The sequence below is a fragment of the Cupressus sempervirens genome, chromosome 9 (genome assembly GCF_028749045.1).
Source record: "Cupressus sempervirens isolate cs-2001-9-10 chromosome 9, ASM2874904v1, whole genome shotgun sequence".
Lineage (NCBI taxonomy): Eukaryota > Viridiplantae > Streptophyta > Pinopsida > Cupressales > Cupressaceae > Cupressus > Cupressus sempervirens.
The window spans coordinates 415,681,991-415,709,583 of NC_143126.1; the positions used below are offsets into that span (position 1 = coordinate 415,681,991).

Below are 27,593 nucleotides of genomic sequence, written 5' to 3' on the forward strand. Positions count from 1 at the left end.
ACTAGTTACCAGCAAGAAAACATACACATTTATCTTCAAATCATTTGCCAATATGGTGTTGCCCTCATGGGGACTTCATTAATAAGAACATATCATTTCATGTGCATTCATATTGTGGAGTTCAAAACAAACATAAATTAGACAATATATTGAATATATAGGGGGTGAGTGGGATTAAGAGGGGGTTCCTAGAGGAAAAAGGGGTGTGTGGGTAATTAGGTGGGTATTGGATGGGGTGACAAAAAAATAAGTTTGGGGCAATATTTTTTGAAAATAGAGATATTCTCTTGCATGCCACATATGACCTAGGTTCACTAAGTGAAGCTTTCATGCTTCCCTTTCTATTTTTTAGATAAAGTCAACCATCATAGCCAAATCCTAATTGAACTATAACTCTAACTATTTCATAATTTTAGCTTAACTGCAAATATTAAGTTAAGTTTAGTTAGGTTTATATTTGGAGATGGCATTGCAAGATTGGGGTCAAGTGTAGATTTAGGGTTAAGTTTAAGGGTAGGGTTATGATTAGAATTAGAGATGTGATTAAGGTAGGAGGTAGGATATGTAGGAACTCAACCATCACATAATTCATCTCATAACACACTAAAGCATTAACAAATCTACCATTAGGTTCATATAAAAAACCACATAGATAATCATATAAGATGACCAATGACATATCAACACCATCTAAATTATAAATCTATCTACAATCATAACATCATATGTAATCCATCACATAGGAATCCATAGTATATGCATATATAAAAAATCACTCTGGAACAATGAACATCATATAGATGAATTATCCCAAAAATAATAAGTGCAGAATATAACAATATCAAATAAATATAAGAACTACTAAAAGCCTCCAAAATAGTCATATGTACAGTAAGGATAAAAACAGTATTGAATAGCTATAATGTGCTACTAGCCCCCAACCCTCCTACTAGTCAATCCTGTGGCTGAGCCCTAGACAGTCCTGCTCCTGACCCTGGCATTGAAGGATTAGGGTCAAGTGTAGATTTAGGGTTAAGGTTAAGGGTAGGGTTATGATTAGAATTAGAAATGTGATTAAGGTAGGGGGTAGGATATGTAGGAAATCAACCATCACATCATTCATCTCATAACACACTAAAGCATTAACAAATCTATTGTTAGGTCCATATAAAAAACCGCATAGATAATCATATAAGATGACCAATGACATATCAACACCATCTAAATTATAAATCTATCTACAATCATTACGTCATATGTAATCCATCACATAGGAATCCATAGTATATGCATATATAAAAAATCACTCTAGAACAATGAACATCATATAGATGAAATATCCCAAAAATAATAAGTGCAGAATATAACAATATCAAATAAGTATAAGAACTACTAAAAGCCTCCAAACTAATCATATGTCCAGCATAAGGTTAAAAAAAGTATTGAATAGATATGATGTGCTACTATCCCCCAGCAGTCCTCCTACTAGTCCATCCTGTAGCTGAGCCCCAGACAGTCCTCCTCCTGACCCTGGTGGTTCTACTCCTGACCTTCGTGGTTGTGATGCTGCTGGTCCCTGCATGAAACCCATCCAGTTGTGCTTGTGGCTGCCCCAATGGCCTGATCTGTGGTCCAGGAAGCATTGGCCAGACAGCTAGCTTCTAACTAGAGACCCGTCTAACACCTGCTCCTCCCTATTCTCCATCATTCAGGACATTTTTAGGTATCTATAATAGCAAATAAAAATAAAAAGTAGTACTCAAGATAAGGCTAGAAAGCTTACAATGTGCCTATTTGATGCTGATTCCACTATTGTGTTCATGGCAATAACTTCACACTCTCTAAACACATCATCATGAAAACAGAAAATATTAGGCATCCTAGAGAAACTAGAAACCAACCACAAAAATTCCTTATGATTAAGGTGCATCAGGAATTTCATTCAACGCTGTGCTAGAAAATGCAGAATGAAGAAGAGCAGTACAAAGCATATTTTTGCATCAAAAGAGATACACAACATGTCATAAAACAATGAAATTTTAGAACAGAACAAATTAAGGAAAATATCCTTAGTTTTATTATGATTCTCGTCTATAACCATCTGATTTCAGAGGTTTCTTAGCCAAATGAAAAATGAACAGCCAAACAAAAAAGAACTGATGGGGCATTGATGCAGGAGCATCTTGCATGGGAAAAAAAAAAAAAAAAAAAAATTGTGAAGGAGAGAGAAAGTGAGGAAAATTAGAAAAAAATAATAATAAAATAAAATAAATGGAAAATAGGAGAAAAGGAGAAATTTCTATTTTCGAGGTGCATAGGTGGCATAATAGAAAAAATAAAAAAATAAATGGTTGTCATTTCATTTATCAAGATGTGTGGGTAGAATTCTAGAAAGTTATGAATATTGTAGAAAGTTGTGGATATTGTAGAAGGTTGTGGAAGTTGTAAAAGGTTGTGGAGGAATTCTAGAAGCTGTGGATAAGTCATGCATTGGGTGGTAAATACCTATTTAAGCAAAGCATATGAGCATTTCTAATAAAGTTCAAGGGGAAGCTCAAGGAGAAGCTTAAGGAGTAGCTTGGGAAGTACAAGCATTGGAAGGAAAGCTTGGAAAGGTGAATGTTGTGGATGGTGAAGCTTGGAAAGCTTGGAAGGCTTCAAGGTGTGAAAGAGAAAGAGGAAAGTGAAGAGTGAGTTTTCTTGAGTCTGTGGACAGAGCGCTGAATGTGAGGCAATTTACACTTGGATCTTGGATTAGGTTTGTAAGAAGAGCTAGTGACTGCGGTTTAGAAACAAGGAGGTTGCTTGGTGGCTTGCGAGCACAAGTTGAGATCTCAGAGGTTTCTACCAGAGTGTGGATCTGGACTAGCTTGAGTTTGGATTGGATCTTGAGAGATCTTGCAAAAATGTTATTGTAATTACTATTGGGTTTTCAAGTATAATAAAATTGTCTTCATATTGTTGCATTCTTGGTTGTGAGTTGGTAAGGGTGGTGTGGCCCTTCGTCAGTGGTATCAGAGTGTACCATCATTAGGCGTAGAACACCAAGAACGTTCAATAACCGGGTTTGTGAATGAACATATGTTGCTAGCAAACAAGGTTTTGAACCCATGTACCTGTCTTGAACTTTCTGACTTTTACCAACAGCTTTTTCCACTTCGTCAAAATGATGTTTGTTTTGTGTTGCCTATCACAACAAGGCATTTGTAAGATACTTGTTCTTCTTTTTGCCAACTACAATGACTTATACCATATTCAAAAGGCACATCAATATTACCTCACTTGATTAAAATAATTTTAAAAAACTGGCATTATATATAAAAGCAAACGTCTCTTAGTGTATAGGATAATGAAATCACATCAACAGCACTGAAAAGAATATTGACACACTAGAAGCAATTTTGATGGAAATTACCTGGTGCTGGAGCTCATCCTTACACATCTCCAGTTCCATTTCCGCATCTTCATTCCATGCTGAATCTGGCTGATAAGGGGAAATTGAAGTGTCTAATAAGAAAATTCTTGTGGAAACTAAAAACCTCAAGGCAAGTAACTTTAATGTATGAAATGCTACAAAAACTTCCGTACACAATGATGGAGATAACATTAAATTAGAAAAAATACCTCCGTTTCTTGATACAGTCCAGAGTATTGGAGTTCCATTATAATTCTTTTGTCCAGGTTCATTTCTTGGTATGGGGTGTCATTCGCAGCAATGCTTGAAATTAATCCACAAGTTTGAAAACCGGACTCCCATTCTCCCTGATTCTTTTGCCCGCCTAGTGCATGTCGTTCATCCAAGCCTCTACACTCTGCATTAAAAACTAAAATCTCTTGAGTGCACTACAATATCATCATTCCTCAAATCAGCATTATAAATAGGCAAAAATAACTCTTGTAATGACAATAATACATCATATGATGCTTCCAATTTTTCATCTCACCTTCAGGCTCTATCTCTAATTCCACTTTCCCTGCATTTTTAGTATCGGTTTCAATCTGAGTGCAATTAAAGTAGACATCTTGTGGTCCATCACACATATCTCTGTTTGGTTCCTGGGAATCTCGTTCCTCTATAAAACCTGAAAGCAATTTTAAAGCAACTGGAAGCTTACTCCAGGTATGCTTCACCTGGCAAGGGAGAAACTATATATCAAAAGATAGAAATAACAAAATTTAGTAAAAAAAAATGATCCTTAAAAGAAAATCAATTCTAACAAATCAAAGGCACTTGGAATCCTACAAAACCTCTACAGCTATACAACATTCAGCAGGGGCCTTTGAAACTTATAAAATAACATTTAATGCAGTAAATAAGTCATTTTGGAGTTTTTAGAAGTCTGCAAAAACTCAGAATCTCGAGTATAATAAAAACAAAGGCGCTCAATGTATGAAAGTAAGTAGTCTTGCACCTCTCCAGTTCGGCTAATGCCAGTTGTCAGAATTGCAGGTTCATCCTCAATCTCTCTCTTCTGCATCAACTAAACCACATGTTTCAAGGACATAACCTCAAACAAAAATCCACTTTAAAAAAATGATATAGTTAGATTATTTTCCAGAATAGAATCCTTGAATATATTTATTGGCAGCAGTCATGAGAGGTAAAGCTGTTACCAGGTCCTCAAACAAAGCTTGGTCGTTTTGAAAGAAACGCCTTTTTTGCTCCCAAAAGAGTTCTGAAAATGGATCCTCTGCATGTAACGGTGTACCCCTGCTGGGAAAATTCGATACATCTGGGCCAGTAGAGGGCATTTCAAACCTCTGTTTTCTTGCCATTTTTCTCTGATCTGTTCAAGAACTCAGTATCCTCAAACTTATATATATACCTCATAAATTCAGAGATTGAACACCAAGCAAGTAGGTACCATAGTTTTACAGCTAGGGCTTCATTCAAGGAAACATTTGACTAAATCATTTAATTATATATTCTCTGCATCAAAGGAAACATCTGACTAAAGGATTTAAGTAAATCTAGTCCACATCATAATAATCAATTTGAAAGATGCTGAGTACTGAAACATTGGCTCGTATATTTCTCTATGCAGAGGATTTTAAAAAAATGTATCCCAAGGGCCAAAGACAACAAGTGTGGTTCTAAGATAGATTTTTCAGTCTATCAAAAAATATGAATCTTCTGGATAAGACTGCCTAAATATGTTAACCTGGAAACATTTAAAAAGTTCTCAGGAAAATGCACACAAACACAAACGCAAAAGGATAAAAAATAATTAATTAGCTGTAATAAAAAATCGTGATAATTAAAGCATACACGAAAAGAAATGAAAGACAGGCACCCCATCACTCACAGTTTCTTCACGGGTAAATGTGTAAAGAAAGACATACCAAAGAACTGCCACAAATCATTTCATTGGAATTGTTGCCATATATAGAAAATTACCCCTAATTAGAAGGCAGATCTGTCAAACACAAGAACATATACCTTCCCAATCTTACATAAGAATAACAGAAATAAAATACTAGAATATACCCCTTCCCACCCTTTTGCATTTCAGAGCTTTAGGAAAACAAAGGCCCATTTCACATGCTTGTAAGCCAACATCTAAAACTAAACAATTCAAAGATTTGCAGCAAGTCACCCTATATCTCAATACTGACACTTTGGATGAAGCATAAATGGGCATCATAGAGACAGAAGGTGGAATTTTTTCGACCCAATAGGAGCCACAGATATCTGAAACTCACCACAACAAATAATACAACTCTTTGGCATATAACTTTTGATCAACTAAAACGCCAAAGCTGGACAAAAGTTGTAGAGATGTACCAAGTATAAACACCATAGGCACAAAAATATTTTTATCAAAATTACAACTCAGCCAGCAACTTAATGTGCAAAAACCAAGATCTGAGCAACAAACCAGTAACTAATTAGCTTAAAGAATAAAAAGGAATCACTAAGATCCCTTCCTAAACAATACTAGCTGCTAAAAGTTCCTACCTGAACAAAGTGGTAAACACCAAAATAAACTAACAATAATCAGTTGTATTAAAAAAACTGCTGCGTAAAGCACAGTCAATGACTAAAACATGACAAATATTTTCAATAAGCCAAAAAAACCAAAGATAATTCATCAAAATTGTGAACTGCTCCACCCACTGAGAGTGGTAAGTAATAGACAAGAATCAAGATCAATAATAAATAACAGACAAAATCAATAATAATAAAAAGTTAGCAAATCAACTCATAAAACTGAGAAACGCTAGTTTACTAACTTCCCTTTTAACAAACAGGAGTTAGGAGCAATAGTCACCAAAGAAAACAGAATAATTACAATACCTGTCTAATACTGAGAATTGCTTTAAAAGATTAAAACATTTAGTATTGTCGGCAAAATTCAGGCTCATATAAACACAGAAACAGATACATCAATCCTATATGCATACAAATTCAATATCAAAGATATTAAAGACAATCAAGAAGTACACGCTTGAAACAGCTATAAGAAAACAGATGAATAACATCTTGAAGATATTAAAGCCAACTAAGGCATTCTTACGCAGCCTATTACCATGCTTGAGAAAACCTTATAGGGGTTAACATAATGGTTAGTATGGCGTCTCTGCTTGTACCTATCGCATATTGGTTATTCTCCTTCACGTTGGAATGACTTACTGATTTGGTCAGAAGTCTACTCACTCTGGTATTGATTCGTGTCTTTGTAACATATAATCAACAAAACTTTTCTTTTATAATAAAAAGGAAACAGAATAATAACAACAGTTATCTAATACAAGAAACTGTTCTAGAAGATGCAAGCAATTAATACGACTAAATTCAAGCTGATCAAAACTTTAAAACAACTCAACTATCCATTTCAGCATGAAGTACCAATCCAAAAATGATGAGATGGAGCAACAGTTTAAGGAAGCATATAGATTCAGAAACAATAAAAGAAAACAGTTGGGCTTCACGGTATGTGCATCTTACCTTTGTCATTAGTAGCAGAAAAGAAAAATGTCACGATAAGAAAAGAGAATAATAAGTATAACCTAAACTAGTAGGCAATTGTTTTGGAAGATTTAAAAAGGGATAAAACCAGCATACACCAAAACTGAATCTCATCAAAATCAATCGACAAGTACACATACTTTCATCATACAAATGACCATAACAAAGACAATCAAGATTCAAAACCATGACCTCCAGCAACCTCTACCAGCTGAATAAGGCATCTGCATTTACAAAGACAATTAACAGAGGAAATGTAGATGTATATAATCTTAGATGCAGTGGAAAATTGTGTCATATATTTCTTAAGTAAAGTATTAATTGAACAGATGAATTGATCAATATAGATGACTGGAATAACAGCTTCGTTGAACACTTCAATTGTCTAATTTCCTGTACTGCCATTTTGTCAATCTTTTCTTTACATTTCACTACCAGGGTTATATTAGAAATTGAACAGATGAAGTCATAAGTCATTTCATCTAAGTGACTCGACATCTGAGCTCATAAATCATTAAGTTACTTTATATCTGAATTGATGAGTCATTTCACCTAAGTACGCAGAATTTAGATAAATGGAATAACACCTTCACAAAACAATATCCTACTGTCCAATTTCCTGTATATTGCATTTTGTCACATTTCATTACCCGGACGAGATTATTAACAGAACAAGGTCAAGGTTGAAGGAAAAGGGTAATTATTTTATACTATTTATTTAGACTAGAGATTGAACAGATGAACTGATAAGTCATTTCATGTTAGTATGCACATTTTGGATTAATGGAACAAAAGCTTCATTAAACACTATACTATTGTCGAATTTCCTGTACATTGCATTATATCAATCTTTCCTTTGCTCTTCATTCCCAGACCTAAATCAATATCAGAATAAAATTGGAGAACAACAGAAAAGTTCAAAATTATATGCTCAATTCTAACCACATTCAATCTTTAAAACTTGCAATATGCAATATGCTATATGCAATCTCTAATTTTGTTTTGAAGCAAAGCCTATTCTAAGTAAGTTGCAGATCTATTTTATGGAAAAAAGGAATTTAGGTAATCGTCCCTTTCCGGAGATACCGGCAGAGTCTCCTGTCACATTCAGCGCCATCACAACATGGCTGTATCGCTCCGTGTACCCTGCTCAGATAATAACTACTCTGTTCCCCGTCTGTTTTACCTTAAACTCGATAATTTCTTGAACAATTTGCTGCAACTTTACCTCCTTTTGAGTCTTTGAAATTATAATTCTTTCAACTTGGGTTACAGATAAAATGTCGGGATACAATCGCCAGGAAGAGGAACCATATCTCGCATGTAAGGTCACAAATGTTTCTGGAGGACATTGCATCTGCAATACTCACGCGAGACATGCACATTTTGGATTAATGGAACAAAAGCTTCATTAAACACTTTACTATTGTCGAATTTCATATACATTGCATTATATCAATCTTTCCTTTGCTCTTCATTCCCAGACCTAAATCAATATCAGACTAAAATTGGAGAACAATTGAAAAGTTCAAAATTATATGGTCAATTTTAAACACATTCAATCTTATTTTGAATGTCTTTAAAAATTGCAATATGCAATATGCTATATGCAATCTCTAATTTTGTTTTCAAGCAAAGCGTATTCCAAGTAAGTTGCAGATCTATTTTATGGGAAAAAGGAATTTAGGTAATCGTCCCTTTCCGGAGATACCAGGAGAGTCTCCTGTCACATTCAGCGCCATCACAACATGGCCGTATCGCTCCGTGTACCCTGTTCAGATAATAACTACTCTGTTCCCTTTCGGTGTTACCTTAAACTCGATAACTTCTTGAACAATTTGCTACAAATTTACCTCCTTTTGAGTCTTTGAAAGTATATTTCTTTCAACTTGGGTTACAGATAAAATATCGGGATACAATCGAGAGGAAGAGGCACCATGTCTCGCATGTAAGGTCACAGATGTTTCTGGAGGACATTGCATTTACAATACTCACGCAAGACATGTAAAAACCCGCGTGCCCTAACAAACAAAACCTATATCCATTTTCCATTTCCTCCATTTTGTAGCCCTTTCCTGGAAGGGCAGTATGCCCAGGATGCCAATGTCCGTTCTTTTGCCCGGTTTTTTCTGTGCTCGGGAGACTTGCAACAATCCGCGTGCCCTACAAAAACTTATGTTGATTTCTCCGCATTTTACAGTCCATGACTCCACGGCTGAGAGGGTAGTGTGCCCTAGTGCTAACTGCAAATTGTAGTGTGCCCTAGTGCTAACTGCAAATTCAAAGTTTAAAAGGGTAGTGTGCCCTAGTGCTAATTGAAAGGACAGTGTCGAGTTTTTTTAGCTCGGGCAAGACGCGTGCCCTAAATAACAAAATTATGCCCTAACTGTGAAAATGTTATGCGAAAGAAATATCATGCCCATTTCTTTTCAGATCGCGCCCATTTCGAATTATGGTCAACCAGATCGTCGCTTGAGTTTATCTTACAGGGATTCCCGTGTAAGTTTTCATAATGGCCTGTGAGACTTTATATAGCAATTTGGATTGGAGCGATATATACATACATCTCTTGGTTGAATTGACACTCGACCTTTGTGTACTTAGAGTCAAATAGAAGTTTGATCGCATTCATTTTTTATCGAAAAAATAGGGATACGGTATATAAAATTCCAAATCATTATATATATATATTAGAATTTCTTTAACAAATCTATATGGTATTGGTCAAATATGAAAATTTGAAAAAGTATACGAATTCATTCTAGATTTATCAAGAGGACTTAAAAAATGATTCACACATGACTTACTTTGTTTATTAAAGATGTTATGGTAATTAAGATTATCAAGATTTTGATATAAATACCTCAAAAATATCTTCAGATCCTCGTTGTACTTGTCAAAATATCCAAAAAATCAGAAGTTTATACCACTTGTCCTTGCTATTCCTAATGAAGCTACAATAACACGTAGACACCTTGTTGAAGTATAAATGTATTGCATGAATTCACCTTGATAAAATGACTAAAACACACTTTTTGACAAAGGGGAGCTTGTATGTCTCTTCAAAGCTAGGATTCAAAATTCAGGCCAAAGCTTAAAATAGCAGTAGTCAAATTACTAATGAGATAATGAGATATGGAAGAAGTCTAGTTGTTATATAATAGCTTCTCCAAAAAAAATTTAATCTTAGCCCTTGATCAATTACCCATTAAATCGAATGCTCCACATTAAACACTGAAAGTGGAGCCAATAAAATTGATGGAAACACACACCCCTTAGACCCTATTTGCTTATGATTACTACAATCATTAAAGTATATTTAAAGAGGAACAAGTTCTTATGTTAGGGATCATTTAAGTTGCATAAAAAAAAGTGCCAACAATATAAGAATAGGATATTACAAGTCAAAGACCCCATTCTTATGGAATAATGCATATAGAGGTTATAAATCAATAAAAAAACCTTATTCTAAGTTCAATTTTCTTAAGATTTCATTCTTTTTGTGAGAAATTGAAAATTGGATGATTGAAGGTGGAGATAATATACCTAGTAAGATTTTTTTTTGAAAATGTACCCACTAATATTTTTAAACAAATAATAAGAATTAACTTTAATTTGAATTACTAAAAAAATTAATCTTAACCAAATAAATTTAATTTATGTTAAAATTATAAAACACAAATATATTAAGACTATTAAATATTGAAATACATACTATATGCATATATGTGTGCATTCACCATGCATACACACACACACATACGTGTGTGTATATGTATATGTATGTACATACATATATATGTATGTATGTGGATTAAGTATATTTACATAAACAAATATGTGTACATATATCCATATGTGTATGAATGTTGATTGTATTGTGAGGATTCTAGATTTTATAGGAAATAGTACTACTTCATGATTAATCATGTATATGTGCGCACACGCGCATGTGCTTGCGCGCGCGCACACACACATTTATATATACATATAGGTGTGTGTATACATACATCCATGCACACACATATGGGTTTTAAAAAATGTGCATATGTATACACATGTACATATGGATATGCATATTATAACTAAAATATTGCATCTAAAATTTATTATAGTTATGAAAATGACATCATTTTCAAGTAATTATTTCTCAAGGAGAATTAATTTTCATCTTTCAACATGAGAAAAAAATAATGCAACTCATTTTATGTAAAAACTAATAAGTTTCTATCAATTGTAATATCTTCAATCATTGTTGATGGAAGTTAACTCAATTTATATTTGCATTCCTTGTTAATCACATCCACATTCTATCTCTATGGTATGGTTTTTATTCAAAACTAATTCCTATAACTTAATAAAAAAGAAAAAATAGCATAGCTCAATGTTTTCATCAATTTCAATACAGGCCTTGATTCATGGAGTTTTACAATCAACACAAGATGTTGAGATAAGGAAACAATGAATTGCAAAATCAAACACCCAATGTTTCATCATAGAAAAAAGTATTATCAATAGTGTTGTTTTTTATACAAATAATTATGGTCCCTCATCACTCAAACATATTACAAAAAGAACTTATAAATTTTAAGAATGATATTATCTCTTCAAGATTTGTTTGTTAAATTAAGTAATGAATTGATGAAACAAATCATGGATGCAATATCTATTATTCCTGTTATGGAGAGTTTATGAAATGATTAAATATAGCAAACAACATTTTTTTTTGGTGTATATGGTGTTGCGAGCCATTATGTAATAGAGTATTCCAAGACCATCAAATTTGTGTTTGAAAGTAATTTGAACAAATGAAATGTAAGCCCTCATTTGTTCTCGAGTCTTACAAGCCTAACAAATTTTTGAACAATTCTAAATCAAATCAAAACAAAACTTTATATATATATATATATATATATATATATATATATATATATATATATATATATATATATATATATATATATATATATATATATATATATATATATATATTGTAATAGTTAAAGTATGTATTATTTATTACTCACTTTATATTTTTACTCCTTGTAATCATATTCGTATTTTATCTGTATGATATCTTTTTTGTACATAATTAATTCCAATAGTAATAAAAAAGAAAATATATAATATCAATTTTGACAATTGATACAAGTCTCTATTAATGTAATTTTAAAATCAACATAAGATATTGAGATAAGAAAGTGAAACATTGCAAGATCAAACACCTAATGACTCATCATAGAAGGTAGATGTTATCAACCATGATGTTGTTATGGCCCTTTCATCACACAAAAATATTACAAAAAGAACTTACAAATTTAAGAACACTATTATCTCATAAACTATTAAATTAATGAATTAATTTCATCAAAACAAATCACGGATGGAATACATATTGTTCTTTTCTATCCAAGTTTAAGAGATGATATAATACAACAAACAACATTTTGGCTTATTGTTTATGGTATTGTGGGTTACTATGTACTAGAATATTCTAAGCCCATCAAATTGTATTTGAAAGTAATTTGAACAAAAGATAATTTAAGCCTTTACTTCTTTATTAAACCAATTTAAGCCTTCATTTGTTCAAAGTCACAGAAATTTTTGAATCATTCAAATCAAAGTTAAAAAAAAAATCTTTTCTCAAATGTATTGTAATTGTTAAAGTACTTACTATTTATTAAGAATTAACATGATTTTATATTATAATAATATAGAAACACAATTTTTTTTGTACAAAGTAATTTAAGATCTTTAGAAACTTGCAATCAACATATAAAAAATATTAAATTTTTAATTAAAAATTAAATCATTTTTAAATAATAAAAATGATGAACAACAATTGATACCAAAGCAATTTGAGTTGATATCCCTAACATAATACAATTATTTCTTATACAAAATAATAAAATAAAAGTATTTCTTAAAAATACAAACTTTTTCTATTAAAAAATATCTATATAATAGCATGTCATTGTTATATAAAAATGAGATATTTTTACTTGGTTGAAATAATATGATTTTATTTTAGAGAGCATTTATTCAAAAACAAGAACCTATGTATAATTAGTGAGAAAATAGGGAAAAAAGTATGATGGTGAACGTGCTAAAAGATTTATTTTGTGCTTATGGATATCACTTCTAAGAATGTTGACAAGAAGTTTGAATATGATGATTAAAGCATTTAATATGATACATGAAAGAATGTTTCTCTTAAAAGTAGAGGTATAGTGGGTGAAAATTGAGCCTTTTTTAGTTATGAGTCTATTTTATCACCTATATCAATATTGATATTTTATCACAATTAGATTATTCATATGAACAAACATCAAATAGAAATAATACCTAATAAAAAATCCTAGCAAATAAGAGACATAAAATGATTTACAATGTAGAGTATTCAAGGAATTCACCAATCTATACATTCTAGGCCAAAATTATAATAAAAGAGATTACAAGCATCACAACAGCTCATCACTAAGATTACAATTGATTCATAATATACTTTTCTTCCTCTAACTCAGGAACCTTCAATAGTAGTAAGCAATACAAATAGAAATCAATAAAAGAAATGTATAAATATATATCATCTTGAGGGATAATGATGCATTTTTTTTTAAGTTAAATATGTAATAGACAAGTAAATCTTAATTTATTGTAGAAAGTCAAATTACTTGGCATTGTTCCAATCTAAATGCCATCTTTAGCAACCATAAATAGTATATAATTAACAAAGGTTGCAAGATAACTATTTCTCTTGGTGTGGAAGATGATATATTATATCAAAAATTAGTTGTCAATAGATAGGTCAAGCATCATACATTGGTAATCTAAATTGTAAACATTAGTACAATTTGGAATGAACAATGCGGTCGCTTTATTTTATCATTTTTTAGTTAGTAAAAGAGAAATTGGTATATGACTTTCTTGAAATTTTAGTAATAAATCTAAGATAATTGTAAAAATCTAAGAACTAGATAATGGTTTTGGCTAGGATTCATACTATGACAAGACATGAATAACTAAAATATAAGAGCTAGCTAAAGATATTAAGATTGTAGGAAATGAAGTAGTTAAATATTTATTCTTTGTCTTAGTTGATTTTCTAAATAACTAAAATATTGATAATAATCCTAAAATCTTAGATCTCACAATTAATTATGAAACAAGTTACCAAACATAAACATCTTATAGAAATACCCAAGTTAGTGATGTGGTATCTAAATAACTCTACAAATACATTCTTAGAACTAGTTCAGATGAAAAAAGTTTGTAGCTTCGATTTAAAATTTGTTATAAAGATAAATAAGAACTTATGTGTGATTGTGATTAATATAGTTGAGATTGTGAGTGAATAGTATAGTATATTCTTTAAACAAACATATTAATACATTATTATTATACATTGAAGATCAAATTATTATATTAATAATTATAAAATATATATGAATTATAAAATATATATGAATTGAATGTTTGTAAAAAATAATCATAAATAATAAATATTCTTATTAAAATCTTATATATAACAAAGAAGCATTTTGCAATGTAGTCTTCAATCTAAATTTTATAAATTGAATTTCCAAATATATTGATGTGAAAATAAGATTTATAAAATTTAATAGGAACATATGATAAATAATATTCAATTGAATTACATAGAAAACAATGTGGAATAAATTTTAAGAAACATAGACAACGAATTTTCACAGCATCTCAGAGGAAATATAATTTGAACAAAGGGAAAAAAAAAACAATGAAAACTTCCAGACAATGAGAGATCTGGCATTACCGATCTAAATTTGTTTTAACAGATGCCAACAAAGTTATTGTAAAATTAGAAAAAATAAGCAGAGTAAAATATTCTTCAGGTATATGATTTACCTGTGATTTGTATATCTGTAAATCTTTCATTTAGCTATATGTAAAAGAAGTAGAGACTCAAAGACTCAAAGATTTGGATTTTCAAAACTTAAGCATCCAGATCCAAAGACTCCAGGATCGAAAATGAGAGTGTGTCCAATTTATAATCAACACTCAAAGTTAGAGCATTGGATTTGTCACCCATAGATATGCAATGTGGCAAGAGATTCCTATGACGCATATGACAGAATATGCCAATTGTAAGATTCTATGACACATGAAAATCAAACTTGGCTAAATGCGAAAGAGAATCTATGACGCGTCATAAGGCACCTCAACCCACTTAAAGCCAAGAATCTATGACAAATAAGCCAAATAGGGACGTGCGTAAGAGGTAAGAATATTTGATTATGACAAATCTTAGCCAAGTGTCAAAGGAGAATCCACGAGGTGTCATATCCAAGTGTCATGATGATGCAATATTTTATGGAATATTTGAATTAAAAATCCTCTTATTCCACAAAATAAGAATTAGTAGAAAATGGAATTAATGATGGAAAATGGAACTTTAGGAAATTAAAAATTTACATGGTTTGCTGATGATGAACCAATTAATTAATAAAATTAATTAATTAAGGATTATAATTAGGAAGAATAATTAGTGAGAATAATAGAATTAAATTATGAGTTATTTAATCCTATAGAAAAAATTAGTAGATAATTGGCCAAATTGATTAAATGAATGCGACCGTATCCTTTGATAAAAATGTGATGATGATGGATATCAAATAAGATGATGAAAAGGTAGACCAAAGCCATAGCCAAATTGATTTATTGAAGTTGATAACATGCCAAGGACACATGACATGAATTGGTTGATATGTAACATTTAACCGACATTGTAAATGCTACAGGATTGAAATTGATTGATAAGATTTGATCATAATAATATTGACGAACATTGTCAATGTTATTAAAATGGTCGATGATGCCATGATCTGACATTGAAAGCTTCAACAATGTCAAAGATTGAATGACATGAATGATAGTTTGACCTAGCATTGAGAGCCATGATAGTACTAAGGTCAGATTGATAAGTTGATAAGTTTCCAAGGCACTGAAAGCCGCAACAATGCCTAGGAGCGGATAAATGATGATTGATTTGAGATATTTGATATGTTTCGGGTTGATTAAGACTGATTTCGAGTGATTCTGAATTGATTTGGGATGATTTTGAGTTGATTTGAAGTGATTTTGAGTTGATTTGATATGATTCCGAGTTGATATGAAATTGATGTGAAAGATGATACAAATGACAAAATATGGTCAATCTAGCCAAAAGATTAGAGTTAGTAGAATGAAAAAAATGAGACAAATTAATATGAAGAAGTGATGAAACTGTAGATGCGAACCATTTTTGAGCATTTACAGCACTGAATAAAAGCAACAATATGCAATACAAAATCTATTTGAAAAAAATAAACCTTGATCATCCGATTTCTGAGTCCGAGGATCTCTGGTAATCACATATCCGTTCACATAAATTTGTTCCTTCTCCATAGTCGAAACCTTGAAGAAACACAAAGCTGCTAAAAAGATTTCAATTCGACGCTCCGGACCTTACATGAGCGTATATTTCAGCTCCTGATCAATTCAATGCCGAAACAAAACCTTCTAAATGACGAAACTTTGAAAAATAACAGTCTTCATTGAAATGAAGAACAAAACCCTAAAGCCTTCCAGAATCCGATGAAGTTACAGTTAACAAAGAACCAAAAGAATAATCAATTTTCTCACCGCTTCTTTGCCTCATTACGTTTACAAATTCGACGCTGCATTCTCGGCGCGTAAAACATAAAAAATGATAGCAACGAAATATCGGTTGCGACTTATAATTTTGTAATACTGAAAATCTTCATTTAGGAATTGCGTAGCCATCTGTAAATCTTCTTATGAATCTTTTATTTAGAAAATTTTCCAATCAAAAGTCGTCTGCAAATCTTCTTACGATTTGTTTCTAAATTCTTTAGTTAAAAATCTTTTAAATATCTTCTAACAAAGTTTAAATTCTTTGAAATTGCCTGAAAAACTTCAGATAATAAGTCGTTTGCAAATCTTGCATTTAGAAATTGCCTGAAAAACTTCAGTTGCAAATCTTGCATTTAGAAATTGCCGGCAAATCTTACATTTAAAAATTCCCTTACCGTCTATAAATCTTCCTCTAACAGTTCGATTTAGAAGTTTTAATCCTAACTCTTTCCTGACATTCTTTCATGTAATTATTGCCTAAAAATTTGAAAATCTTCTTGTGGCATTCAATTTTAGAAGTTGTTTGAAAATCCTTCAATTGAGTATAAATTCTTAATCATTGATCGTCATTGTCGGATTTGATTGGCAAGCCTCCCACAAGAGGTGCAATTAATTTGTCTCTTTAGACAATTGAACGAAACTAGCTTTTTTATATATATATATATATATATAAAATGCTGAGAGTCATCCTTCTCAAGGCACTTATTTTAATTTAAATCGTAATGGTTTTTTGTGTTGGATACGATTTGAATTAAAATAGGTGCTTCGAGAATTATGACTTTCGACATTTTATATATATATAAGTATATGTAAACTAGTAGTAGTCGCCGCAAATATGGAAGATATCTTTTGACATTCTATGAATTTGTTTCAAATTCCCCCACTCCTTACAAAAAATAAGCATGAATGTGCATGCAAAAATATATTTAACAAAAAGAAAATATTTTATATTTAAAATTTTAATTAAGTTATTTCAGCCCTATTTTCTTGCGTTCTATTTTTTTGACCTTATTTTTTCAGGTTCTATTATTTCAACATCCATTTGGCTTAATATTATTTTGGCTAGCTATTATTTTGAATATTTTATTTTATTTTATAATTCAATAATGTTAAAATATATACTAAATATATGATTTATCTACTTTAAATAAATCATTAACTTTAATAAACTATAAATTGTATTGATATGGTGGCACTCTCATCTAGATTAATGATAAAATTATGCTTTGAAACATGAAAATATAAATACTTAGAAACATGCAAATGTAAAACTATTGTGAAACATTCAAATCTAAAACATGCAAACCAAAACTATTTTGAAATATGAAAATCTAAAACTAATATGAAACATGCAAATATAAAACTAATTTGAAACATGCACTTTTAAAATATGTAAATGAAAAGTATTATAAAATATATAAATCAAATAGATTTTGAATACAAATCTAAATCTAAATCAAACATGCAAGACTAAACTATTAAATGCAAGCCTAAATAGTTATGAACAGAATTCTAAATCTAAATCAAATTAATTAAAATTGAAATCTAAATCAAAGTAGAATATTATAACTAATTTTGAATTTCAATTTACATCTACATCTAAATCTAAATGAAAATGTAAATAAAAAATAGAAATTTCACCTGCAAAAATGTTACTCCAAAACTTCAATCTACTCCTATTCAAAAACTCCAATCTAATCCTCCAATAACCTCCACCTCTTCCTTCCTGCAAAAACATAAAATGAAAATGAAATGGTGAGCCTTGGTTTTATAACTTCTGAGAGGCTCCTCATATCCCCCAACAGATGTCTCTTCACATTCCACGAATTTGTTTCAAATTCCCCCACTCCCCACAAAAAACAAGTATGAATGTGTATGCAAAATTATATTTAACAAAAAAAAAATCATATTGAAATTATTTTGTTCAGGCCCTATTTTTTCGGCTCCTACTTTTTCGGGCCCTATTTTTTCGGCTCCTACTTTTTCGGGCCCTACTTTCTCGGGCCCTATTATTTCGGGCCTATTATTTCGTTTGTAACTCTCACCAAATCTTTTTGATTGCCAAATGACATTCCATATTTTAATTTCGTTTGTAACTCTCACCAAATCTTTTTGATTGCCAAATGGCATTCCATATTTTAATTTCGTTTGTAACTCTCACCAAATCTTTTTTCCTTACACGAATTATTCCTTGGAATATTCTTTGTGCTGGGAAGTGTTTCTCCCATTGTATATGCCTCTCAGCATAATAAAATATCCCACATTATAAACTCAGTCATAATTATTATTTTATTGGTTAAATTTATGTAATAGGATTAAAAAGTGAACATTCTATAAACTAATATACATATATTTAAAGAAAATAACTAAATTGAAATATAAGTATAGAAAATTTAATAGTATCTATAAAATATTGAGAGATATTCTTTATGAGGTACATATAATTAAAGTTAGAGTTGGGTTTGAAGTTTGGGTTATAGTTTTAGGTTTAAGTCTATGATTAAGGTTAGGTTTTTAATTAGAGTTAGGATTAAGGGTCATGGTTATGATTAGAATTTAGTTATTAAGATTAGGATTGTAATTAAGGTTAGGGTTAGGACATGACTTTTTTTTGAAATTAATGGTTAAGAGGCACATGTGTTAGGATATATGTATATGTGTAGATAATGTGTCATTGTATGTAATAAGTTAAAGGTAAAAATAACATTTTATTGCTAGTAATCATGAACTTAAACTTTATCTCACTCAATTCAAAAAATCTAAGCCAATTAACAAGTTAACCTCTTAAACATCCAATCAACACAATAGGTAAAATGAACTCAAAGTAACATGCAAACACATGAAAATCATCCACACAAAGTTGACACTATATATACCTTGTGGAAAGTTGATTAGGGAGAACATTATGGTGTGAGAGTGATGCCCATAAATTGAATACACTTTTGGAATATGCCCTATTAGGAGCTTTCTTGGTTGAGGGTTATAAAAGCATTATTAAGTACTACCTAGATAAGGGATTTACTTCATGACCCATTAAAGCCTTTACCTTGCCAAGAGTAACCTGGTTAAATGATTTTGAACATTCTTTATAATGCCACTTTGTTAGAGGATTTTACAATAGGCACTTGTTAGAATCCACTCAATTAAGGGATTTTGCTATTATAATTGTTAGAGAGTAATAGATAGAAAATGATCTTTAATTTGTATTACCTTCACTAAACCAAATCTAATTAAGTTTTGTAACTCAACAACATACCATACTCTTCTCTCTGGATTTATTGCACTCAATTTCAACACTTGTACTAATTAACTCTACCTTCTCCAATCTTGTAGTACATTCACAATCAACAATTAGGTTCTCTATTTTTCTCTTAGCTAGAAATCTAGTCCACCACCATAACAAAAACCTAAATCTAATGATCTAGAATAGTTCTAGCATCGCATATCATATCTAAACATTCATTCTTTATTTTCTCCTAACCACATTGACTCGTGTATTCAACTTGTATGTTGGAAATTATTCCAAATTCATAAGTCATTTTTACCAGAACCAAACTTCTCAAATAATCTTCCTCAAATGTGTTACCTTGATCAATGTGTAATCAATTCCTTTCAAAAAATGATGCATATACTTTATAATTCTTTGAAACTAATCATCAATCCCAATAAAAATTTGAATGTCTCAATCTGATATACCTTCTATTTAGGGGGAAAAGGGAGATTCTTCAATAGGGTGTAGACCTCCACTTTTTACCACTAAGCCATTCAAAGGAAATGTGAAGGGAAAGAGATAATTCTCGAGTATGATTCCTTTTCATAACCTAAATTGGGTTAGCAAGGCCTAAAGGGAAGGTATGTCAAAAATCAATTTGAATTGTAAATGAGAATGCAATATAAGGAAATACATTATTTGGCCTATGTATGGGGATGATTGCAATGTCCCCATCTTTTTAGTTCTTAGCCTTTACCTTCTCTGAAGGCTAAGTGGAGAAATAAGGAGAAATTGATTAAATTAATTTCTTAGAAAGTCATTAAATAAATTAAAATTAAAGGTGATTTTATATTTAATTAATTTAAATTTCTAGAAGTACAATTAATTATCATATTACAAAGAGAGAAGCTTCTAAAGAGTGCATTTTCTAGAAATACAACTAATTATTGGAAAGGGGGAAGCTTCTAGAGAGTGCAATTCCTTTTAGAAGGGTGAAGGAAAAGAATAAATAGAGGTGAGAGCTTCATTGTTAATCATCCTATTATTGTGAATTGCATTTATTATGAACTTGGGAGAAGAAACTAAGGTTTCTAATTTCAGTTAGCCATTGGAGAACGTCCATTCTTCAGTGTTGCAACCATTTGAGGTGGTAAAATATCTACTAAATTTGGTATTTAGGAGAGCTTCATTCTAAAATTCTATTTGTGCTTAAATCGGAGAATATATTTATTGTTGGTTGTTACAATATGCATGAAAGATGATGCACTACAACATGTATGTTTGATTCATCTTCATCTTTGGGTATCACCATTATCAAGTTCCTCGTGCAGCTATTAGTAGTTAACATTATAATTTTTAGGCATATGATTTGTTGTGATAATTCAGAATTAGATTTTGGATTATTTGTCAAAATGTTAGTTGACTGTAAGTATGCATTCCATATCTAATTTCCATGTATATGCATTAAAAATACCAAAAGAACTGCGCTTCCATATTAGTTCATTGTAAGAGGTATTATAATATCATTTGCAAACATTGTAAATTTCTTAGCATCATTGATGCAGAGATAAACTCAATGGAAGCAAAAATAAAAGGAACTAGCACTAGAAAGAAAAAGATAATAATATTCTTCTAATTGATTCATCAAATGAATAGTATATACACTTTCTCTCCTACAGATTTCTTCTCCCCGTAATTTCATATCCAAAAACTTTTATCCAAAGCAACTTCACTCAAAAAACTTGTCCAACTCTAAACCCAAAGACTCCATTTATACAAGCTAAAATGGTCTAGGAAACATTCTTGATTATTACATAGGGAAACTAACCCTACGAGACCAAAACGGCTTACAGAAAGATCTAGATCCTTATCTCTTGCCAAAATGACTTATAGACTATTCCAAAATAATATAGAATAGGGTAAACTGACCCCACAAGGACCTATACAAATCCCATGATAAACTCCCCCAGTCGGCTTGTGCAAAACTGATGCTCGGTAGTGACTGATTGGCACATGTACATTCTTTATTGGTAGTGACTGACTAGTATATGTACATTATTTATTTGGGTGCTTCTACAACATACTCCTAGGGACAATAGAATCCAAGTCCTTTGGATTGGCCTTCGACTTTTGTGCCTTCCAATTCTTTGGTATTTGTTGTTTGTACTCTTGACCAGTATCCAAATCAACTATCATATGTGTGTAAAATTTTTCCATATTCAGATAGAACTCTTACAAACCTACATTGAATGGATTAGATGGAACCTTATTAAATATGACTTCACCAATTTGGGTTACTGTTAGGATAAACCACGGACAGAAATAAAAACTACATGCAAATATAACCAATAATAGAAAAATAATAGAACACACAGAAATGAACACAAGGCACCAAGATTTAATGTGGTTCACCCAATCCCTGGGCTACGTCCACCAAATAGCAAGTCCGATCTTATTACAATCTAGTGATTACAACCTGATTACAATCTGTAATCCCTTACAGCTCAATACCGCCGCAAGAACCAATTTCGTATCACAACATAATGAAAAATACCCAACCCTAAGCCCTTTTATATAAGTATTAAACCGCTTTAGGGTTATAACATGTCAGCCATAATATGTCGGCTACCATGTCAGCCACGGCCCAAAATTTTTTTTTGGGGTGATGCTTCGAACCCCACTATTTGTGAAGTATGTACAGTACTTTCCTGATCAGTCACCACAATCTAACAGTTACTATAGGAACTGTTGCATGCTTTGCAGTGATGTCTTTATGCTACAATATCTCCATGTGTGAAGACAAATTCATCACTATTGGAGCCTCCTCTATCCTCTTAGTTTCATCACAAGTCTTCTTCCTTGTTGCTAGTATCCTTTTGATAGGCCAGACCACCTTCTTTCTTAACTTCAAATGCCATTTCTTGGTTGCATTAAGAAGCATCACATCCAACTCTTTATGAATTGTTTCATCACAATGCTCATCAACCATTTCAACCTCTTTTCTATCTTCAAAAACTTCTATATCATAAGTTTCATCAAAAACATGTTGTTGCTCACCTTGTATATCTGCATCACTATGTTCATTTGATATGTCATCATCGATCTATTCATCTAGTATATTAGCATCAATGTAATCAGGTTGTTCTTTCAACAGACAACTCTTTTCTTCCAATGTCTTAATATAGGCTTCTATAATCTGAATTGGTTGATGCTCCAGATCTGTATTTTCTTTTTCCATACTTTTCTACAATTCCTCTTTTAGTCGCATTGAATTTTCTTCATGCTTTCTCAGTTCTTTTGTTATGAATTCCATTCATTCTTTTATCTCTTGATCTATTCTGGCTTCCTCCTCTTTTTCTTTCTTTTCTCTTTCACTCTTTTCCTTGCTTCTTCCTTCTTCTTGTTTTGAAAATCCCAATATGAAACCCATGCATCGAATAGTATCTTTTGATCATGAGATAAATCTCCTCTTGTGACCATTGTCTCCTATCTAGGTTCTCTCCACTCAACCTAGTCTTTTGTCCACATAGGTTCTTTTCTCAACTTGTCACAAAATCCAATTCACCTTGGAAGTTGAAAGCTTTCCCCAAGCTTTTCACAAGCGCCTTACAAGCTTTCCCAAGCTCTGATACCAAAAATGATGTAGAGATAAACTCAATAAAAGAAAAAAAAATGAACTAGCACCAAAAAGACAAAGATAATAATATTCTTCTAATTAATTCATCAAATTAACAATATATACACTTGCTCTCCTACAAATTTCTTCTCCTCGTAATTTCATATCTAAAAACTTGACCTAAACCTAAACACTTCATATCCAAAAACTTTTATCCAGAGCAACTTCACTCAAGAAACTTGTCCAACTATAAATCCGAAGACTCCATTTATACAAGCTAAAATAGTCTAGGAAACATTCTAGATTGTTACATAGGAAAACTGACCCTATGAGACCAAAATGACTTATAGAAAGATCTAGATGCTTACCTCTTGCCAAAATGGCTTATAGAATGTTCTAGAATAATATAGAATACGGTAAATTGACCCCACGAGGACCTGTATGAATCCCAAAATAAACTCCCTCTGTCAGCTCGCACATAACTAATGCTTAGTAGTGACTAATTGGCATATGTACATTCTTTATTTGAGTGCTTCTGCACCAATGATTCAAACTATTAAAAGGCAACATACAAGTATTTGATAATATTCCTTGAGCTAACATTAGTTAGATTGGGCAAGGGATATTACATTGGTATTAGAGCTAAATCCTGCCATCTTGAGGGTTTAGCAATCATATGTAGCCACCTGAGGTTGGCTCTCATAGATTTTACACTATCAAGCAAGCTTTACAAGATTTTGACAAGCAACCACACTCTTTAGCCCACCAAGAGAAAATAGGAATGAGGATTAGGAAACAAGAGAATTTTTCAAAGCAATGGTTTCAGCACAAGAGCAAATAACATAGGCTTTGCAGGCACTCACCACCATGGTTAAGTGCATGAACCCACAAGATAGATGGACTCAGGAACAAGGGGATAATAGGAGTGTAGTGGAATTTTTTAGAGCTCATAGAAATCTTTCTAGAACAACAGACATGCCCACACATCCTACCTTTGTTAGAGAGGAACCAGTATAGGAGCCAATAGAGGAAGTTGAGGATGAGACATTTGCGGATATCCTTATGGCTGCAAATGATGAATGGAAATTATTAGCTCCTCAAGTTCAAGAGAGGATGACCTTTGAATGCTTTGTAAATCAGAGGAGAGAATATTACATGTCACTTAGATAGGATAGGAGGCCTAGGGGTCAAAATAGTGAGCTGAAGAGGGCTATCGACAAGCTTACTATGCCTACATTTGATGGAAGTGGTAAGATGATAACTCAAGCTTGGATTTATAAGCTTGAAAAATTCTTGGCACTGAGACCAATGAAAGAGATTGAAGCTATCAAATATGCCACTTTGCATTTGGAGGGAGTAGCACATGATTGGAGGTACCATGGTATGGTAACACTTTAGCATAATCATGTGACAAAGTACCAGGACTTTGTGAATAGGTTGGTTGAAAGATTTGACAAGAAAGATCTAGAGATTTACTTCCAAGACTTAGCACAACTAAAAAAAACAAACAAATTGGAGTATTTCATTGGTGAATTTTAGTGGTTAGCAGTCATGGTGCCAAGCATTTCAATTTGTAGATTGATAGTTCTTTTCATTAAAGGCCTATTTGAACCACTGAGGGGTTGGATAAGGGCATTTGATCACATTTTTTTACAAGAAGCTATGAAAAAGGAAAGAAGTATAGAACATGCAATCCCAACAAACAAATTTCAGTCCAAAAGAGCATCTTCTAGTAAGGATAACAAACCATTTTATAAAAAATCAGAGAGGACTAATTTTAAAAATGATTCTAAAGATAAAACTCTAGCACCTTTTGGCAGGGAAACATGAAATGATTTGAGGAAGAAAAAATTATGTTTCTACTACAAGGGACCCTATGATGCAAACCATGACTATCCTCTTAGACCAAAGGGAAAAGCTAATAGAGTTATGTGGGCATACTATGAGGAAACAAAATCAGATAATTCAAACTAGCAGTTTGATATAGAGGAAATAGATGGTGAAAAAAAGGAAGACAAGGCTGAAAAATTGTCTAAAATGGAGTCCAAGGATGGGAAACTTAGGGAAGCTTGTCTCACTAGTATTAAGTAGGAAAGATCATTTTGAATGAGAGTAGTACTTGCTGGACAATGAGTTATAACTTTGGTTGATACTAGTGCCACTCATAATTTCATTGATGTTAGGTTGGTGGAGAAGTGTGACATACAAATATAAGAGTTTGGGAGAATTAGAGTGAGGGTAGTTGATGGCTATGTCCTTGTTAGATTGTGGTGACTAATCAGGAAAGTACTGTACATACTTCATAAATTCTAACCCTAAACTAGTAAAAATACTTTTATAAAAGAGCTTAGGGTTAGGGATTGTTTTATAGTGGTGATGCAAAAATTGGTTCTTGCGGTGGTATTGAGCTATAAGGGATTACAGATTGTAATCAGGTTGTAATTACTGGATCGTAATAATATCAGACTTATTGTTTGGTGGATGTAGCCTAGTGATTGGGTGAACCACATTAAATCTTGGTGTCTTGTGTTCTTTTTTGTGTGATCTATTATTTTCTAATATTGGTTATATTTGCATGTAATTGTTATTTATGTCTATGGCTTAACCCTAAAGGTCCTTGATTGTGATTGTAAGATCACTGAACTCCCATTGGAAGTCAATAATTATGCCTTAAAGGAAGATTTCTATGTTGCACCTATGGGTGATACAAATATAGTCCTTGGGATGAGTTGGTTGCACGATATTGGTGAGTTCACTCTTAATCTTAAGGAGATGGAGATGAGGTTTAAAGTGAATGGGAAGACACAAATTCTTAAGGTAATCAGGGACAATGATTTTAGAATGGTCTCTTTCTAGAGGATGGCTAAATTAATTTGATGTGATCTAGTAGAGTGGGCAAACAAAGTGCATGTTAATGCCATCATAGGAGGGACATCAGAAGACTGAATATCCTCCCAATATTCAGGAGCTTAGAGTTAAACACTCTAAGGTGTTCAGTGACATTCCACCAAGTAGACCACTAGATAGGGGTATTGAGCACATCATTGAGTTAGAATAGGGGGCCAAACCCATCATGATTACACCTTATAGGCATCTGAAGAGGTTGAAGGATGAATTGAAAAAAACCATAAAGGAGTTACTTCCTATGGGCCACATTAGACCGAGTAAATCTCCTTTCACTTCTTCAGTGGTGTTGGTGAAGAAGAAGGATGAGACATTGAGGATGTGTGTTGATTACAAGGTGCTTAATAGGAAGACAATTAAAAATAGGTACCCCATTCCCAGGATCAATGAGTTGATAGATGAGCTTCATGGAGCTTTCTTTTTCTCAAAGATAGATTTGAGATTAGGTTATCACTAGATTAGAGTTAGAGAGTAGGACATCAAGAAGATAACTTTTAAATTTCATTGTGGCCATTTTTTGTTTGTAGTTATACTATTTGGGCTAACTGACGCACCTGTTACTTTTCAAGCAATAATGAATAAGGTTTTCCATCCTCAATTGAGGAAATTTGCACTTATCTTCTTTGATGATATCTTGGTGTACAATAGATCTTGGGAGGAGCACTTGGTTTACCTTGACATATTGTTGGATATATTGGGCACAGAGTCCTTGTATGCAAATGAGTCAAAATGTGATTTGGGTATTATAGAGTTATTGTATTTGGGTCACATCATCAATATAAAAGGCATACACATGTATCCTAAAAAGATTCATGCCATTATGGAGTGTCCTTCACTGGTGAACCTTACATAATTGAGGGGCTTTCTGGGATTATGTGGTTTCTATAGGAGGTTTTTGGATGGATATTCTAGGTATGAAACACCCTTGATAGATTTGATGAGAAAGGGAGCTTTCTTGTAGACTCTTGAGGCATAGGAGTGTTTTGAGAAATTTAAGGAGTTGATGACTTTTTGTCCAGTGTTAGCATTACCAGATTTCAGCAAACCTTTTGAGTTACACTATGATGCTTTCAAAGAAGGCATTAGAGTGGTGCTTATGTAGGAGAAGCACCCTATTGCTTATGAAAGTAATAAATTGAGAGGGCCAGAGCAGATCTTCAACATATATGATAAGGAGATTTTAGCCATTATGCATGCTTTGGCTAAATTCAGGCAATATT

At 32.2% G+C, this 27,593-nt stretch overlaps 1 protein-coding gene across 2 annotated transcripts; it reads right to left on the reverse strand.

The window, feature by feature from the left end:
* Window positions 1-1,309: 1,309 nt before the first annotated feature.
* On the reverse strand, window positions 1,310-9,181 carry LOC149539064 (uncharacterized). Of its 2 annotated transcripts, none has more exons than XM_089800416.1 (8): window positions 4,615-9,181; window positions 4,413-4,472; window positions 3,945-4,131; window positions 3,625-3,812; window positions 3,416-3,480; window positions 3,117-3,187; window positions 1,784-1,841; window positions 1,310-1,694 (listed from the first exon to the last, which is right to left on the reverse strand). In XM_089800416.1, the coding sequence occupies exons 1-7, from the start codon at window positions 4,774-4,776 to the stop codon at window positions 1,819-1,821; spliced, it is 756 nt and encodes a 251-aa protein (XP_089656542.1). In that variant the 5' UTR covers window positions 4,777-9,181; the 3' UTR covers window positions 1,310-1,694; window positions 1,784-1,818. The 2 variants fall into 2 exon arrangements, with proteins under 2 accessions (XP_089656542.1, XP_089656541.1); XM_089800415.1 differs by having other exon boundaries at window positions 3,416-3,484; window positions 4,615-7,475.
* Window positions 9,182-27,593: the final 18,412 nt, after the last annotated feature.